Source organism: Prenolepis imparis, unplaced genomic scaffold, assembly GCF_030444845.1.
Source record: "Prenolepis imparis isolate NDT839.2.m4 unplaced genomic scaffold, iyPreImpa1.0 SCAF_67, whole genome shotgun sequence".
In the NCBI taxonomy this organism is placed as follows: domain Eukaryota; kingdom Metazoa; phylum Arthropoda; class Insecta; order Hymenoptera; family Formicidae; genus Prenolepis; species Prenolepis imparis.
In genome coordinates, this window is record NW_028141225.1 from 93,070 (window position 1) to 112,738 (window position 19,669).

Below are 19,669 nucleotides of genomic sequence, written 5' to 3' on the forward strand. Positions count from 1 at the left end.
TACAAGCCATTTAAGCTTCCTGACTCACCTCCATCTCGTTCTCTGCTTCCATATTGGAGGCAGAGCCTTCGTCCTCTATGGCGGCCTTTAACCTCCTTCTTTTACTCCCGCCGGTCGCGGGGATATTTTCCTCCTCTTTGTTCTTCCTCCTCTTTCTATTCCTTGATGGAAGCGGTGCTTCCTTACTTGTGGAGGGGGTTGCCTCCTTTCCCGCCATGCTGGTTTGAGAAGCCTTGTCTGAAGGGGTCTTGGTTTGTCCCAGTTTTATTAACTGATTTATTCCCCTTGTTAGATTAGGCCCCTTGTTCCTTTCTTTACCGTGGGACAAGATTTCCCTCCCGCCCTATGGTTACCATATATATATGATAATTATATGTGTGAGAGTATATATACATTATCTATATCATTTCTCTCTCAGTGATATAGAAAGAGAGGGAATGCACTCGGGTGACGTTTCCGAACGCAGCCCATGTATGCAATGTATACATGGATTTCTAACCTAAGATGATCGATAATATGGAATTCAAAATGTTAGTAATTACCATTCGATAATCAGTCGGTAATTACCAATAATTTTTAATTACAAAATAGTGGCGCTGCTTTTTTGTCGGAGTTCGTCGTTCGCTCGGGGATCCCCTTAAAGTATTATAACATGTATATTATTTAAAATATATTATTTTAATTTTTATAACACATTATTTCAAAACTTAATTAGGAATTAACGTTTTAATCAACTGATTTCTGTCAAAAATATTAATAAAACGTTAATTTACTAATTAAATTATAAAATAATAATACGTTAAAAATATAAAAATAGTTCTAAGTTGTATATAATATGTCATAACACCTTATCTTCGATTATAATAATTTTTGACAGAAATTAAGAAGGCAAATATTCTAAGACTTATAGTTTTTTACATTTTAGAATTTCAATTTTGAAAGTTATTCGCGAAAATTAAAAAACTTGCATGTATATATAGTTGTGCTCAATTCTACAATATTTGTTTATTTCAAAAAGAGCGTTAAAAATATTTCTAGCAAATAATTCAATTTGTACACGCGAATACCCTTTCGCATACCCCTATTAAGTTAGCCCTCCCACCAACGCAAAATTAATTTTTATCTTAATTAAAATTAAGTGCTAATTAAGTGCTAATTAGGTGCCGAAGTTCGAAATTAGGTGCTTGAACCGTTTGATAGAAAATTAAATTTATATTGGAAGGGGCTGACTTAACATTAAGCTGCCCCCCCCATATAAAAAAATATATAAATAAAATAATTAAAAAAAGGACTAGTACATAATAATTAGGTGCTAATTAAGTGCTCTCAGAATCCGTTAAGAAATTTCCAAAAATAAATTCTTTTCTACCACTTTACTCTTGTACGGCGGTCGCCGCGACCGAAATTAAAGAAATTCTGCTAAACGGACCGAGCACCTAATTCGGCGTTTAGATATCTTCAAATAATATTAATTAAGGAATATTTTCACGCCAACAACTTTCCGGTACCTAATTTTTTAATGCCACTTTAATCTTGTACGGAGATCGCCGCGAGTAACGTTAAAGTTCGAAAATTCTGCCAAACGAAACGAGCACCTAATTCGGCGTTTAGATATCTTCGAATAATATTAATTAAGGAATATTTTCACGCCAATAACTTTCCGGTACCTAATTTTTTAATGCCACTTTACTCTTGTACGGCGGTCGCCGCGACCGACGTTAAAATTCGAAAATTCTGCCAAACGGAACGAGCACTTAATTCAACGTTTAGATATCTTTGAATAATATTAAATAAGGAATATTTTCACGCCAATAACTTTCCGGTACCTAATTTTTTAATGCCACTTTGCTCTTGTACGGAGGTCGCCGCGTCCAAAAGTAAAGTGACATTAAAAAATTAGGTACCGGAAAGTTATTGGCGTGAAAATATTCCTTAATTAATATTATTTGAAGATATCTAAACGCCGAATTAGGTGCTCGTTTCGTTTGGCAGAATTTTCGAACTTTAACGTCGGTCGCGGCGACCGCCGTACAAGAGTAAAGTGGCATTAAAAAATTAGGTATCGAAAAGTTATTGGCGTGAAAATATTCCTTATTTAATATTATTCGAAGATATCTAAACGTTGAATTAGGTGCTCGTTCCGTTTGGCAGAATTTTCGAACTTTAACGTCACTCGCGGCGACCTCTGTACAAGAGTAAAGTGGCATTAAAAAATTAGGTACCGAAAAGTTATTGGCGTGAAAATATTCCTTAATTAATATTATTTTTCAAAAAGAGCGTTAAAAATATTTCTAGCAAATAATTCAATTGTACACGCGAATACCCTTTCGCCTGTAGAAAAGACTACAAAATTAATTTTAAAAAAGAGACTAATTGTGAACGCGTTAAAATTTCGTACATCGCAGTCGGCGGTAAATGTGTATTATAACGGCAACCTCTCCGTTTTTCTTGTAACTTTTATATTTTGTTTATTATGGTCTCTAAATAAGATTCTGAGAAGGAAAATCGTCGCTCATGTTCCATTTATTTTTAATTAATTTTTTTAATTTCTGGATGTCGTTAAGTAAAAAAATTATAAAAATTGATAATTAATGGATATTTCTCTCTCTCTCTCTCTCTCTCTCTCTCTCTCTCTCTTTTAAAGCAGAGAATATTTGTTAAGTGGTCGTAGAAAAGTATTTATACAATTTTATGTTATTGACAACATAAATAAAAGTATTCTCTGCTTTAACCAAGAACACAAACTGATAATTATAAAATATTCTCTGCTTTAATAAAAATCACAAATTGTTTTCTGTGGGAATAATAATTTTGTTATATTTAAAAGAATATATTAAATTTTAATCCATTTAAAAATTATTAAAATTTAATGAATTTAAGAAATATTTTTATCGGCTCTCAGTATTTAATAAATATAATAAATAAATATGATTTTTTTTAAAAACGACTAATGGAGCCAAGCACGAAAATTAATTCTAATTTTTAGAACTGTATCTCTTGGTTTGATATTACTAAGTTCCATCAATTCATAATCCTCGAACTTTACAACGGGAAAATAGGCGAGAAAAATATAGGTCCGAAAAGTCGCTGAAGCGGGAATTGAACCCGCGTCTTTCGCTTGCCGGGCGACTGCTCTTACCACTAAGCTATTCAGATCCTTTCGATCCTATATTTTTCATTTGCCTTATAATGGATGTTAGTAAATAGCGCCATGAATTAGGCCCAGACGCAAATAAATGAATTTAAGAAATATTTTTATCTCTCAGTATTTAATAAATATAATAAATAAATATGATTTTTTTTAAAAAAACGACCAATAGAGCCAAGCACGAAAATTAATTCTAATTTTTAGAACTGTATCTCTTGGTTTAAGATTACTAAGTTCCATCAATTCATAATCCTCGAACTTTACAACGGGAAAATAGGCGAGAAAAATATAGGTCCGAAAAGTCGCTGAAGCGGGAATTGAACCCGCGTCTTTCGCTTGCCGGGCGACTGCTCTTACCACTAAGCTATTCAGACCCTTTCGATCCTATATTTTTCATTTGCCTTATAATGGATGTTAGTAAATAGCGCCATTAAAATTTAATATATTCTTTTAAATATAATAAAATTACTATTCCCACAGAAAACAGTTTGTGATTTTGATTAAAGCAGAGAATATTTTATAATTATCAGTTTGTGTTCTTGGTTAAAGCAGAGAATATTTTTATTTATTTTGTTAATAACATAAAATTGTATAAATACTTTTCTACGACAACTTAACAAATATTCTCTGCTTTAAAAGAGAGAGAGAGAGAGAGAGAGAGAGAGAGAGAGAGAGAGAGAGAGAGAGAGAGAGAGAGAGAGAGAGAGAGATCATAAATTATCATTTTTTTACTTACTGACATCGAGAAATTAAAAAAAATTAATTAAAAATAAATGGAACATGAGCGACGATTTTCCTTCTCAGAATCTTATTTAAAGACCAAAATAAACAAAATATAAAAGTTACAAGAAAAACGGAGAGGTTGCCGTTATAATACACATTTACCCGATATTTTTATCATTGAGAGCTCTATACTTCTCTCACATAATAAATAAAAATTTCTCGTAAAAATACAAACTCACCATTATAGGCGAGAACGAAGAAGGCCTTTTTAACCAGTAGATGTGTGTGGACTAGTTTGGTCGGTATTGGTTTAACTTTTTCTATTTACGTTATTTATTATATTTAATTTACATCAAAACTGAACCTATGTGTCAAAATATCAAAATATGTCAAAATATGTCAAAACTGATAACCTAAATAAATGACATTCATGGAGCGACATCAACGCTGTCTTGTAATGAATGCTCAAACTGGACATTTTCTGGTACATGCGCATTGAGAAGGTCGACGACCAAAACTTGAATCAATTTTTTAGAAAATCAACTTTACATTATAATACTTCCGTTTACAAAGCACATAGAGAAAAAGTAGACACTTTTATTATATAATTTGAACTCAATCTATCGATTGAGCTCAGTAAGAACTCGATCGCATCAGCCGTTATTGCGTATCAGAAATATATGATACTCTCAACTGTCCGACTTGTGTATAATAACATGGCATACCTCGCAGTCGCTACGCAAAGCTATGCTCAGTAGACTTGGCGCGACTGACACTACCGTGTCTCTTGATTTGTCCGCCGACATAAGAAACAAATGTTTTTCATTAACTTGCATGTTTATAGCTGTTTCTCCCCTCGTCTTTAATGCAGATTTAAATACACAAATAGCATTAACAGAAGCCGACGAAAATTTATTACGTTTTTTTGTTTTTACATTATTTAAAAGAGAAAACATTCTCTCCGGATCGGCATTAGAATTTGGAAGCGATATAATAGTATTTATAACATTTTTTAAATTAGGATATTTAGCATTATTATTGGTGTCTCGTTGTAAAATTTCTTTCCAAGCATTATCAAAATTTAATTTAGTGAGGCTTTGTTTTTCTTCCATTGTAAAATCTGATGCTAATGCAATCCATTCTTTTTTTAAAGCATCTTCATCAAAACTACTAATAGTTTTAATGACGAAAGAAACGTTATTGAATAATGTTTCTCTATTATAAAATAAGCTTACAAATGGTTGAAAAACTATTAATTGTGATAAAAATGTGTCATTTATTGGTAATCTTTTACGAATTTCTTCTGCAGCAGTCACATAAAATGTTAAACAATTTTCTCGAATAATTTTAACAATGTCTACGTGACCTTCCAGTAGTAATTCGTTAAGATATTCCTCACATTCTGAACCCAAAGTAACTTTATTAAGATCTTTTTGATTCTCCTTTAGAGAGAATGCAATATTTTCAGAAAATGGTTGTAAATGCTCTTCTTTTAAAAAATTTTTGCAGATTTGGAAAAAAAATTTTTTGAATTTTGGTTGTAATAAATGAATTCTGTATACAAACTGTACAATAACGTTTCTAATGCTTGAAAAAATGCATTAAATGCATTAAAGAAATTTAAAGTATATTTAAAAAAAAGAAAATAAGCTTTTAGTTCTACGTTGTTCATCATAGACAGTAGATATTCTCCAGAATTTTTTTTTTCCCTTACAACCATTTCGGTAAGAAAATATTTAATTGTATCCCAAGATTCAAGAAGTCGTTCGACACATAAATAATGAGACAGCCAGCGTGTATCACATAATTTTAATATTTTGCGATTTGTTTCTTGGAAACATTCACAAAATTCTTTGAAAATTGCTGTACGTTTTGGGCTGCTGTTCAAATAATTAGAAATTTTTTTTATAAATTCATTGCAATACGCAGGTATTTTATTACATGCAGTATGCGCTGCTAATGCAGCGGAGTGGCAAGGGCATGTTAAAGTTAGTAAACATGGACATAGTTCTTCCAACTTTTTTTTGAACGATAAATATTTCCCTGTCATAACAGATGCGTTATCGCACGATAAGACAACAATATTTGGAAATGGTATCTGCAGTTTCCACATTTCACATTTAAATGCCTGAAACAACTTTTCTGCACTTGAATCTTTGGCATCAATATCGATTAATTTGACTAATTGCGAGCGAACATCTAATGTCTCCGAATCAACGTATCGGACAAAAAAGTCATCCATTTATTATTAGATATGTCTGATGTTTCGTCAATAAAAACTGAAAACTTTGTATTTTGAATTTTATTGACGACACGATCCGTCTCAATCGGACACAAAACGTTTGTAATAATGCTTTTACATTTCGTTCGACTCATGCTCATGCTTTTCAATACGTCAGGATCTTCTCCTATTTGTTGAAAAAATGTAAGAATCTCTGTTGCATTTTGATGAGAAATGTTTTCAGCAATTAATGCTGCATATCTGATTTCCGCGGATTTTTTACGCTCATTAAATGGCAAAAGAGATTTATTTTGCATATTTAAATCTTCGAAATTTGATTGATTTTTTTCTAGATATTTTTTATGTGTTTTGGATTCTGCATGACGATGGATTTGCGATAAACTACTAGCGATAGATTTATCGCAAATCAAACAAAAAAATAAACTTTCGTCATGTGGCACTTCACGCAACCAAAGTTTAAATTCTTCAATATCTAACCATTCTTTTTTATATATTGATTTACGCGATTTTTTTATTGGTATCTTAACATTATCATTACTATTATTATCAGATGATAATGTATTCTTTTTAATATTATTTTGATGATACGCGGAGTCAGCATGTCTTAATATGTATGTTGAATTGCACGAAAAAGTTTTATTGCATATACTGCAATAAAATAAAGACTACTATCAGATGATACTTTACATACCCAAGATTTGTATCGGTCGTCTATAAGCCAAGCTTCTGCAAAACTTCGCTTACGAGCTTTTCGGGGCTTTGTTAATTCAACACACATTTTTCGTTACTTTATACTATTTGTTAAAGCGAAATATATATACTGATCAAGAGCTAATTGCTCGAAAACGAGAGATGTTTATAGTAAAACGGTCTACAGCTGACTCGACGAATTTCGAAGACATAAATGTCAAAAACCTGTCGCTAGATTGTTATTGTGTCAAACAGCTGATTGGAGAGCTGCTTGACAAGACGAGACGCGCGGTAAAACGATCAACACGCGCAAAAAAGGTAAACACGGCTCGTCGGGAAGCCGAATATAATGATTGAAATACATTTCCCAATATACAATATTTTAAATTTTTGACGGAAGAAACCACCACCTTCTCGCGGTTTCCGTTGAGCAACAATATGTACGTCGTACATTAGTACAAAATAAATAGGGAATAAAAAGAATAAAATCTTAAACAATATTTATAAATTAAAATATTATTTTATTACAATTATTTCTTTAAAGATAAAAAATCTTTTTTAATAGAAAGGCGTATATATTGGCCAAGAGTGGATTTTTATTTATAAAATATACTTATAATTATTAATTATAATTATTATTAATTAATAATTATTTTTAATTAAAATTTTTAATATAAGTTACTTAATTTATGTTTAAAATATATTAATTTTATTAATATTATTTTATAATATTAAATATATTTTTTATATTTTATATTTTCTTTTTGCATATTGGGTCGCATCGCCTACTCGCTATCGCCAGTATTCCGGATTCGCTCGAAATTCGTAGCTCTATTCTATCAAAAGAAAATAAAGGACAAAAGATATATACCTGTCCTCTTCTACATATGTTCGAAGGACAAGGGTTCTCATCTTTTCGGTGCGCTCTGCGCTGCCGACCTACCCCCTCCACTGCAAGATGGCTGTCGCGAAGTGGCTGTCGCGCGTGAAATCTTGCATCACTGCCCCATAAACGTCAGCGAAGACACCCGCTGTGGTTTTAGTGAGGTAGGTCTTGGATCCCATCGTCGATCCACATGTGAATCGACGATGGGGGACAAGGAGTCCCATATAACCCTCATCCCCTACCCGGGGGGTGAGTGGTACCATGAGGTTTCCACAGCGCAAAAAAAAAAAAAAAAAAAAAAAGGGTGTCGTCAACGGTGCAAGAGTGGCTGTGAGCGACGTAATTCTCGTTCGATGTTTCGACCTGACAGGATCCACCCTAGGGAGGTGTTTTGTGCGACAGGCTCTCGCGGACCTCCTTTCACCACGCCGGAATCCAGGATAGCCACGTAGACGTCCGCGCCTAGCAAGATGTCCACCGGATCGATGACTTCGAACTCGGGATCGGCCAACTCCAATCCGCGCAAGTGAGTCCATGACTCTTTCCTCATCGTCGTTGTTCCGGCGTACACGGTGAGACGTGGAAGAATTAAAGCTGACACGGTCATCGGTGACCCTGCAGTGCGCGGCCGCAGCTGAAGAGATGCCCGGCCGTTCGCGGTGCCCGTTTGCGTCCCGCCGACGCCGAAAACGGTGATCGCGGCCGTTCTGCGCGGAAGCCGCAATCGTTGTGCTAGCGCCTCCGAGATCATGGAGGCCTCCGAACCTTGATCTATTAACGCCCGCGCTGCGTGTAATCCGCCGAATTTGTCCGCGACCCGAACGCGCGCGGTGGCTAGAAGAACAGCTCCCCGTCCGAGGCCCGGACGTTGTGCCACGTGTGATGTCGCGGCGACTTCGCGGCAGGTGTCGTGCAGCGACGTGTGGTGTCTGCCTCGGCACGCAGAGCAATTTTTCTTAGATTGGCACTCGCTAACCTGATGTCTGCCGAGGCAGTTGAAGCAGAGATGGTTCGCCTCGACGAGTTTCTTTCTTTCCTCAGGCGACTTCTCCTGGTAGCCGTCGCACAGCATGACGAAGTGGTCTTTTTTGCAGAGTGAACACCGTCCTCGTTTCGCCTCCTGCTTCTGCGCATGGTGAGATCTCGTCGACTTACTGTTATTCTCTCCTGACTTGTTCGGCTCATGCTTCTGCGGATGGAGAGCTTCGAGCGTGTTCAATTTCTTCTCCAGGAAGTCCTGGAGCGTGTCGTAGGAAGGTGGGGTCGAAGTTTCTCCGACGGCATCCTCCCAATCTCTCCGTGAACGTGCATCGAGAAGTTCGACAATTAGATGCACAAACAAGTCTTCGCAGTTCCTTATTGGTCGCTTTCGAGGGAGCCGACGGTGGAGACCATGCACTGCAGTATCCGTCTCAATTCGCTTGCCGACTCGCTCTTCATTTTGCTGAGCGCCGAAAACGTCGTGAAATATGAACGCACGAGCAGTCTCTTATTTTCATAATGCGCGACGAGTAGGTTCCAGGCCTGTTCGTAGTTTTCAGAGACGGCCGGAAGATTGCGAATGAGCGCCTCTGCTTCATCCTTCACGCTTGCTCTCAAATAATGTAGCTTCTCCACGGCTGAAAGGGTCGCATCCATCCCGACGACGGATCGGAAGAGATCGCGAAAGGGCGGCCAGTCGGCGTTTGCCCGAGAAGTTCGGTAATTGGATGCGCGGAAGGGTTGTGCGTTAGTAGGAAAACTATGAGAGTTCTAACCCAGGTCCTCCGAGGGGGGGTGCGGGGCGCGGGGGTATCTCAATGGCGCGGGGTATGACGTCACGCGGAGCGGGGGGTATCTCTTAGGCGCGGGGGCTGACGTCACGCGGGCGGGGGACGCTTATCGCAGAATCGGGGGAGGGGGGGGTCTAAGCATGTTCGGCAACTGATTATCTTCGTGATTTATGGCTACCCGAAGCCATAAAACTATGTTTTTCATTTTATGGACATTTTATCATTAGGAAAGGAATGAAGATTTTAGGGCCGACGCTGCGACGAACATGTCAAACGTTATTTATAGGGGTGCAAATGTAAAAGCGTTGACGTTCGGCAGCTTTGTACCCTCGCGGAAAATCTCCCATAAACGAGAGCGAAACATCATCCTTAATATTTTTTAAGGAAGAATTGCGACGTATCAGCGCCAACGTTCGGCTGCTTGTAACCGGAGCACTCTAGAATCCATAAAACTATGTTTTTTTTCATTTTATGTCTATAAAATCATTAGGAAAGGAATGAACATTTTAGGGCCGACACTGCGACGAACATGTTGAAACGTGATTAGGTGCAAAAGCGCTGACGTTCGGCAGCTTTGTACCCTCGCGGAAAATCGGTCGTAAACGAGAGCGAAACATCTTCCATACTTTTCTTCTTGTGTCCTTACTCCTCTATCCATAAAACCGATATCTCGGGAAACTATCTTTTGAGATACGCCAAATGTTAGAAAAGGAGATAGAATTAGGTGAAATATATATAAGGAGGATGAGAGCGCGTCAAACCATAGTGCGATTTGAAAGCGCATAGATGCAGCGGTGAAAAAAATTTAGTGGTTACTTTCTTGTATTAGAAGTGTTAGTGGTATAATAGTGAATAAAAAAAATAATGGAAAACATCGAGAACGAACGCGACCTGTTGGAGCAGTCCCGCCAAGTCACCACTTTGGGCGAATATTTTGAATGGGCGCTGCGCTGCGAGGACTTTATCAAACTGCTCGAAGAACGCAGTCGTGTCAAGCGTCCGCGACTCTCGATTGGATATAGACAATCTTTGGTTGCTAGAATCGCGCGACTCGAGGGTGAAAAGACTCGATTGCAGAGACAGTTTATACCCAGTGGTGGTAATTACAGTGGTGGTAATTATAGCGGCGATAATAACACGGGAAGACTTGTTTGGCGAGAGATCGATACCGCGTTCGAAAATCGGATACTGACAGGTGCGGTGATTAACGCAGACTATATCGAACCGCGACAATTTTTGGAAGACGCTAGTAGTGTAGTACTCGAGCAAGTGCAAGATGTTATAAAAATACACAACTGTGCAAAAGTAAATACCGTGTTCAACGGTGAGTTTGTGACAGGTGATAAGCGCGCCAACAAAAGCATTAACACGCGAAATTATGAACTCTTTCGCTCATCTGATTTACGCGAGTGGTATGACCGGCACGTCATCGAATCCACATTGGCGTCTCTCGAAGAGTTTCAGGAACGTGATAGCGGATGGGCATTGTCACGAATCCTCGATCTTACGGTCAACGTCAACAAGTGCAATCCTATGCGTGCTGGGTGTTATTTAAACTTGCCGCGAGAAATTGTGACGAAGAGAGCAGTGGTGAACGTGCGATCAACGGACAATGCATGTTTCGCATGGTCAGTGGTGGCCGCTCTGTACCCCGCAGAAAGACATGTGGAACGAGAATTTTCATATCCCCATTACACGACAGTGTTAAATCTTCAGGACATTGAGTTTCCGATGACGTTAAACCAAATTAAAAAGTTTGAACATATAAATAACATCTCAATCAACGTCTACGGCATCGAGAGGAAGAAAGAACTATCTATTCTTCCGATACAACTCACCGATCGCAAAAAAGAAAAACATGTAAATTTGCTGTACGTGGAGGAGGATGATAACATTGGGCATTTCGCGTATATCAAAAATCTGTCTCGCCTCGTAAGCTCGCAACTGAGCAAACACAATGGTCAAAAATATATCTGCGATCGGTACGTATATTTATTGCAAATTATATAATAATTGTAAATAAAATTGTAAATAAAATTGTAAATAAAATTGTAAATAAAATTGTAATTTTTTTTTCTTTCACAGATCCTTGCACTATTTCGGATCGGAGGACAAGTTGCAGTCACATACAGTATACTGTCGAGAAATGAACGACTGCGCTATCCGATTACCAAGCGATAAAGACAAGTGGCTCGACTTCGACAACTACAACAGAAAGGAGCGACTTCCCTTCGTGGTGTACGCCGACTTGGAGTGTGTGCTGAAGAAGGAGTATGACGCCGGAACATGCGTCATACTCCCAACATCACGAGGTATTCAGCATCGCTTATTATATACATTGTTCGTACGACAACTCGTTATCCGCGTATAATTCTCGCCGTAGCATCGATTGCGTTTCATGGTTCGCCGAAGAACTTAAAAATTTAGCGCATCGCGTAAAGGGTATTTTGTCTGATAATGTCCACATGACAAAATTAACGGGAAAAATTTCAAGATGAACGGGAAAAATTTCATAGCGCCACGCAATGTCACATTTGCGAAAAACCGTTTGTACAAGACTATACACGCGTACGCGATCATTGTCATCTGACCGGGCGATACAGGGGTCCCGCGCACTCAAACTGTAATATAAATTACAAAGACTCTTATGTCATTCCTGTAGTTTTCCATAATCTATCCGGCTATGACGCACATTTTATCATAAAAGAAATAGCTACCGCGTATGAAGGACGCGTAGATGTGCTTCCAATAACAAAAGAAAAATACATTTCATTTACAAAGACTGTCAATAGTACTAACGATAAAGATTGGAAAGCTTGCGTGAAATTACGATTCATCGATTCATACAAATTTCTCAATGCTAGTCTTGACAAATTGACATCTTTTTTGAATAAGGATAAGTTAAAAATTTTACGTTCCAATTTTTCTGCATTATCCGCTCACAATTTTGAATTATTAACGCGAAAAGATGTCTTTCCGTACGAGTACATTGACTGCGTGGACAGGCTGTAGGACACGCGTTTACCACCACGCGAATCGTTTTACAGTTCTTTCACCGGTGACACTGTATCCGAGAGCGACTACGCACACGCCGTCAACGTGTGGCAGCAGTTCTCCATTCAAATCTTGGGTGAATACAGCGATCTGTACTTAAAAACTGATGTCTTGTTGTTGGCAGATATATTTGAAAACTTTCGCAACACTTGCATCGCGAGTTATGGACTCGACCCTGCGTATTATTATACTCTTCCCGGGTATACATGGGACGCCATGTTAAAACATACACGCGTAAATTTCGAACTGCTTACCGATATCGATATGGTCATGTTTATCGAACGGGGTATACGCGGTGGTCTAAGTCAATGTTCAGGAAGATATGCGCAGGCCAACAACAAGTACATGCAGTCATATGATCCATCGAAACCATCATCATATCTCATGTATTTTGATGTAAATAATTTATACGGATGGGCAATGTGCCAACTATTGCCATATGCCGATTTTCGATGGGTCGCCGACGTATCTAATTTTGACATCTCGTCAATAGCGCTCGATTCGCCTACAAGCTATATCCTCGAAGTAGATTTAGAGTATCCACAACATCTTCACGACACGCACACTGACCTACCGTTTTGCCCGACACGTGACAAACCGCCCGGCAAGCGGGAAGATAAGCTTCTCGCAACGCTATATGATAAGAAGCGTTATGTCATACACTACCGCAACCTGCAGCAATGTATGCGACACGGCCTTCGCGTTATAAAAATACATCGCGTATTACAATTCACTCAATCTCCATGGCTCCGAAATTATATCGAACTTAATACAAAATTTCGAACACAAGCGAAAAATGATTTTGAAAAAAATTTATACAAATTAATGAATAATGCAGTATTTGGCAAAACGATGGAAAATGTGCGTAATCATGTAGATGTAAAATTACTGACAAAGTGGGACGGACGATACGGAGCAGAGGCGATGATTGCTAAACCTAATTTTCACAGTAGAAGCATCTTTTCGGAAAATTTAATTGCCGTAGAATTACGTAAACTCGAAGTAAAATTTAACAAACCAATCTATGTCGGTATGTGTATACTCGACATATCGAAAGTGTGTCTGTACGAATTTCACTACGAGTACATGTCACTGCTCTATCGTGAAAGATGCCAGGTAATGTACACTGACACAGATAGTTTAATATACCATATTAAATGCGAAGATGTATATGAGAATATGAAGCGCGACGTGAGCAAATTTGATACGAGCGATTACGCTGTGGGCAATGCGTACGGTATACCGCTCGTGAATAGAAAGGTACCCGGTCTAATGAAAGATGAAAACAATGGCGCGATTATGACTGAATTTGTAGGGCTTAGAGCAAAAATGTATGCCTTGCGAGTGGATGGCAAGAAAGATACCAAAAAAGTAAAAGGTGTCAAGAGTAACGTCGTCGCGAGAAACGTTTGACGATTATACGCGGTGTTTGAATGATGATATTGAAATGACACGTAGTCAGTCTTGTATAAGATCGAAATTGCACGAAGTATACATCATTCGCGAGACAAAAATTGCTCTAAGTCCGTACGACGACAAGCGGTATATCATACCTGAAACCACTGATACATTACCGTGGGGACATTATAAAATACCATTGTAAATTATATTTTGTAATGTAATGTAATGTAATGTAATGTAATATAATGTAATATTGTGTGTGTGTGTGTGTGTGATATAATTTTATGTAACATATGTGTATGTATTTCATATATTGGAACGGAAAGAATGTATTAATAAAGATTTTGTATTTCACATATTTCATGTATATTGTAATATTTCAAATACTTTTATATGTTGTACACATTATATATTTTTAAATTTTTGAGTAATTAATAAATACAGTTTGTATGAATTAAATTGTATTATCCTTATGTATCCAAGAGTTGTGTGAATTGTCAAATCCCAGCCATTTTACGTAAACCTCGTCACCCCTCCTGCGCAGTACTTTCTCCACGAGATAGACGTCCGGATAATTCGCGCTATGCAACTCGTGCTCGTAAAACGCTCCAGCGACAGATGTTTTGCGATAGTCCTCGAGTAGATAGGTTACGGGATTAGTACGCTGCACTTTAACAATTTTAAACACTTCGGTTGTCCAATTTGGTGTGTAACCCTTCTCAAAAAGTTTCTTGTACTTGCTAACGCGTACCGGGTCACCTACTTTGAACTTTGCCAGAGCGGCAATCTTTATGTTACTATATACCGTTTTTAAAAGTTTATCAGCGATCGCGGGGGTGACGTCGGCGGGTCGCATGCCAATCGTTCGATGCTTGCGCGCGTTGTAATCCGATACGAGTTCCGCCAACGCGTCGATCCACTTGTAAGTTCCATTCAGCGTAAACATCTTCCACATGTCGTTCTTCAGCGTGCGATTGAATCGCTCGATGACCGATGCCTTCAATACCGAATATGTAGAATAGTGATTGATGTTATGTTTCCGTATAAGCCGTTGCACGTCGGCGTTATAAAATTCTTTCCCCATTTCGGTTTGCATGTTTCTCGGGCATCTCTTGCTATCTCGAATTATCTCGGCGATAGCGTCAGCCGTCTCGCTTCCACCTTTACTCTTGAGTGGAATGGCCCACGCATGCTTGCTCAACACATCGATGACGGTATGTAGTGGTAACCTCTGTTGAAACGAGAGTACGGACGTATCTCGACGATGTCAGCTTGCTACAGGTCATCGTATCCCCGCACTATGACGTGTCTTCGTGGATAATTTTTCCTTGCCGGCGCGTGCAGTTCGTTCACCAACTGCCGTTTCTCCAAATTATGTTGTTTCTTCGCTTCGTCGGTTTTTCTCGATCGCCGTTTGTCGCTCGTTTTATGATTCATTTTCGTTTGTTTTTCTTCAATAGCATTTCTTGAGCCGTTTCTGACTCGTTCGTAGCCGTTCTTGACCCATTCTTGAGCCGTTCGTAGCCGTTCTTGACACGTTCCTGACCCGTTCCTGAGCCGTTCCTGACCCGTTCTTGAACCGTTCTTGAGCCGTTCGTAGTCGTTCTTGAGTCGTTCTTGAGTTGTTTACTTCCGTTCTTGATCCATTCGAAAATCGTTCTTGATTCGTTCGCTGCCTAGTTCACAGTCGTTTCTAACCCGTTCTTAGCCTTTCCTGACCCGTTCGCAGCCGGTACTGACCCGTTCGCAGCCCTGCTTGAGTTGTTTGTAGCCTTGCATGTAGCCGTTAATGACTTGTTCATAGCCTCGTTCGCAGCCCTGCTTGAGTTGTTGGTAGCCTCGTTCGCTGTTGCTAGGCCGTTCATAGCTTCGTTTGCAGTCCTGCTTGAGTTGTTGGTAGCCTCGTTCGCAGCTGTTGCTAGGCCGTTCACTACCACTGCCACTCATTGTAGTTAGACAGTTCGATAATCCTTCGTAGCTGTTCGATAATTGTTCGTAGCCGTTCGATAACTCTTCGTAGATGTTCGATAACCGTTCGATAGCCGCTCTTAACCCGTTCACTGCTACTCATTCAGGTTGATAGCCGTTTCTGAGTTAGCGTTAGCCGCGCGTTGAAGTTCGTTTATCACAATCTGTATTGCCCGCACATCCTTCTCGAACGAAGTCAGCTTCTCATCTGATTCTTTCTGTTGATTCATCAATCTTTTAACGCAGGATTCCACATACAGTTTGTTGACGGCATCGGTGTCAGCCTCAGGTTGCGCTACACGACGAATCTTCCGCGACCTTGCGTCATAGTCCGTAACGACGCGACACAGAGCGTTTTCGTGCACATAACTTTTCACCAATCTATCCCAAGAACCGCTTGTGCCGGTTGCATCATTTCTTGGTTCGAATAATCCAAATTTGTTGATAGGCATTTTTTTCCCTGATACGAGTGACGCTGATCGACTGATTAGATTTGTCGAGACACCATTCAATTTATAATAATGCCTGCTTCGCGAAGTTCCTCGATGATCGACAGGATCTCATTGTCGTGAGCGTTGTGACCAGCTCGGCGCGAAGCGTCCAGCAATCGTACCCGATTTAATTTTTTTATATAGTATCCCCATTAATTATCTCATTTACATATGTGCCCTAGTTATTAAATGCCGACATTTGAACTTTAATTCGCTATAATTTTTTGTAGTCATAAATTTTAAAATTAAGAGCATAAATCGATAGTAAATAATTTAAATAACAACAATTTGGCAGAATAAAAGAACTTTTTAAAGACAACATAAAAAATTTTGAGGAATAATGCTCAGGTGGATTAAATTTAATTGATTATGTTGATTATGTTAATAATTATTTAATAATTATTTCTAATTTTTTTGAGATCTTAAAAAGAAAAATTTATTATTTTAATTTTTTTATACCGTACGCTGAAAATACACGAACAAACTACTGCCACAATTACTACTACGTCAGCGGCTGCGAATGTTTTAGAGACCGCGGTTTTCATTTGTTTATATTTTTCATTTATTAATTTATTTATCGTGGTGACTCAGCATTAAGCGGAAGTAATTTCGATAAAAAGTTAACAATGCCTCGTAACCTGTGTCCGGAAATACGTGGACGTATTGTCGGACAGTATCAGGCCGGAAGAGCAGTAGCAGAGATTACTGCTGCTATTCCGTGCTCTGAGAAAACTGTTCGACGCTGGATACAACGATTTATTGATGGCGGTGATCATGCTTTGCATGATCATCGTGATAATAATCGTCGTCCTCGTAAAACGATGGGCGAAGTGGACGAGGCTATCGTCGCCGCAGTCTCTGAACATCCAAACATTTGGCACTGTTCAGGAGGCCATGAACGCGGCAAACATCGTCCAGATATCGGAGAGGACCGCCCGGCGACTCGCGGGTCACATTTCTTAAAGGAGAAAAAGAAAAGTACGACGGATCGATATTGGAGCGAACGAAAGACAGCGCGATCCGCGGTGTCCGTATAGCTTTCTCACTCGCACTCCCTTCATTCGAGCGTCGAGTGAGTGAGATAGCTTTTGGACAGCACTAGCAGTCATCACGTCTTGCATTGCTTTCTCTCTCGATCGTGCGATGTGCGAAAGAGATGCAATATCGGAGTACCTCCTACTACTTTCTCCTTCGCTCCTTGATCTCTGACGCGCTTCAAGCGACACGTATTTTCGCGCTATGTATGTGTGCGTATGACTTTCGGCTGTCATACACGTATTCACACATCAAACGCCGGACCGCCGCACACCATTTCTGCCGGTGCGTATACACATGTTTCAAGTTGGTACCATCCTGTTTAAACAAGATTAGCAGGTTTGCGTTGTCGCGTATAAGATGTTTCGGTATTCTTGCGTATGTCTGACAGAGATAGAAGCAGTCGACGTTCGAGTGGCGTCCCATTGAAAAGTACACTCTTATCGTATTTTGTTTGTCGCACGCCACGTCATCGAAAACGAAAATCGAGTTTGGACATGCTTCGCTTGGTGGAATGACGTCACTGTTATTGGAGAATGTAAAATAGCCGATTTCATCGATCGACGTCAACAAATTCTCCAGATACCGATATTTTGGCTGTTGCAGCGACTTTGAGTACACGTACACGTTTTCAAAGCGGACACCGTGCGGGCTTTCTATCAAACTAATCAACACGTTAGTTTTACCACAATTAGAGGGGCCGCAAACGATCGCGCGTATAGTAGTCGGCAGTATCGTACCGTGTCTACGCATCTCCGCGTTGCCACCATCGATCGTAATCTGGCGTCGTAATTCGTCACGCGTATCGCGAAAGGTTGTCGCACGAAATTCATGTTCACACTCCTGACTGGATCGAACGTCTGCCTATTTATAGCTGCGCGGAACCGCGAATTGCTCAGTAACGAAAAAATGTTTGTCTTGCTATCAAGTCCTTACGATATTTGTAATTTGAGCGCGGAACAGCTACAATTTGTGTCGAAAACAGTTTTATTGCGAATGTGCGGCAATTACGTCCACTGCGTGTGGGACAAGCTTCCGGAACATATAAAGGCGGATTTGGAGGTTCAAACCTATTGCCGCTGTTTCGAACATTACAATCGACCGTGGCAGCGAACGCACATTGACGGTCCAGCGCCGATGATAAAAGATTGCAGCGAATGTCAACGAAAATAGGTAGAGGCCTATTAAATCTCGCGATAAACGCACTTCCGATCGAATTCCATATCCCCGGCTATCAGTTTTGCGGTCCGCGCACGCGACTACAAAAGCGATTAGCCAGAGGCGATCGAGGTATCAACCCATTGGACGCGGCGTGCCGTGAACACGATATAGCGTACTCTCGAAGCAACGATCTCATCGAGAGACACGCGGCAGATAGAATACTCGCCAAGGAAGCGCAAACTCGCATCGTTGCGAGAGATTCGACTCTCGGTGAGAGAGCCGCCACAGCTGTCTGGGCAGCGATGAAAGCTAAGACGAAGTTCGGTATGGGCCTGAAGACGACAAAGACAAAAAAAATATGGCGAAGAAACGAATACTTCCGGTAGCGAAACGTGGGGGTGTATTGCCGATTCTACCAATGTTGGGCGCGCTCGGATCTCTGGTCGGTGGAGCGGCTGGTGTAGCAAAGATGGTGAACGACGGAAAAGCTGCACAACGTCAGTTGCAAGAGATGGTACGTCACAATCGCGCCATGGAAGGTCACGGATTGTATCTCGCTCCATACAAACACGGACGAGTTTCAACGAAAAAAAGGAAAAAAAAAAAACGTCAAAGAGACGCTAAAAATGCCGCAGGGTGTAACTACCCACATACAATTGCTACAACTGGCAAAACGTATGCACATTCCGTATTTTAGAGGTGTTTTCATGCGTGATTCATTACCGATCGGTGGTATATATCGAAACGAGAGCGGCATCATAAATTTGGATAACGCTAAAGGATCGGGTATTCATTGGGTAGCGTATGCAAAGAGGGGGGATCGCGCTATATATTTTGACAGTTTCGACAATCTTCGACCGCCGAATGAATTGGTGCGATATTTATATGTGACAAAGATACAATACAATTACACACCTGTTCAAACTTACAATCAAAGCATCTGTGGACAATTGTGCTTACAGTTTCTCCGAGCGGTCGATGCACGCGAATTTAAAAACTGACATTGCGCTATTTAACTCAGTATTCGTTTAACAGTTTTGTCAACATGTCTATGACATTCACACTGACCGGGAAGAGTAGTGTTCTCGCGGTAAACTA

At 39.7% G+C, this 19,669-nt stretch overlaps 1 protein-coding gene across 1 annotated transcript; it reads right to left on the reverse strand.

The window, feature by feature from the left end:
- Positions 1-7,999: 7,999 nt before the first annotated feature.
- LOC145947333 (uncharacterized) lies at positions 8,000-9,327 on the reverse strand. Its single transcript, XM_083057137.1, has 2 exons — positions 9,089-9,327; positions 8,000-8,984 (listed from the first exon to the last, which is right to left on the reverse strand). Exons 1-2 carry the CDS (start codon positions 9,325-9,327, stop codon positions 8,000-8,002), a joined length of 1,224 nt encoding a protein of 407 aa, XP_082913263.1.
- Between the last annotated feature and the right edge of the window lie 10,342 nt (positions 9,328-19,669).

Bases quoted from the DNA above. Each gene is read 5' to 3' on its own strand.
- LOC145947333 (XM_083057137.1), bottom strand. From the start codon at position 9,327: ATGGATGCGACCCTTTCAGCCGTGGAGAAGCTACATTATTTGAGAGCA. The intron at 8,985-9,088 runs GTGCATGGTCTC...ACGTTCACGGAG, and splicing joins GAATTGAGACGGATACTGCA to AGATTGGGAGGATGCCGTCG.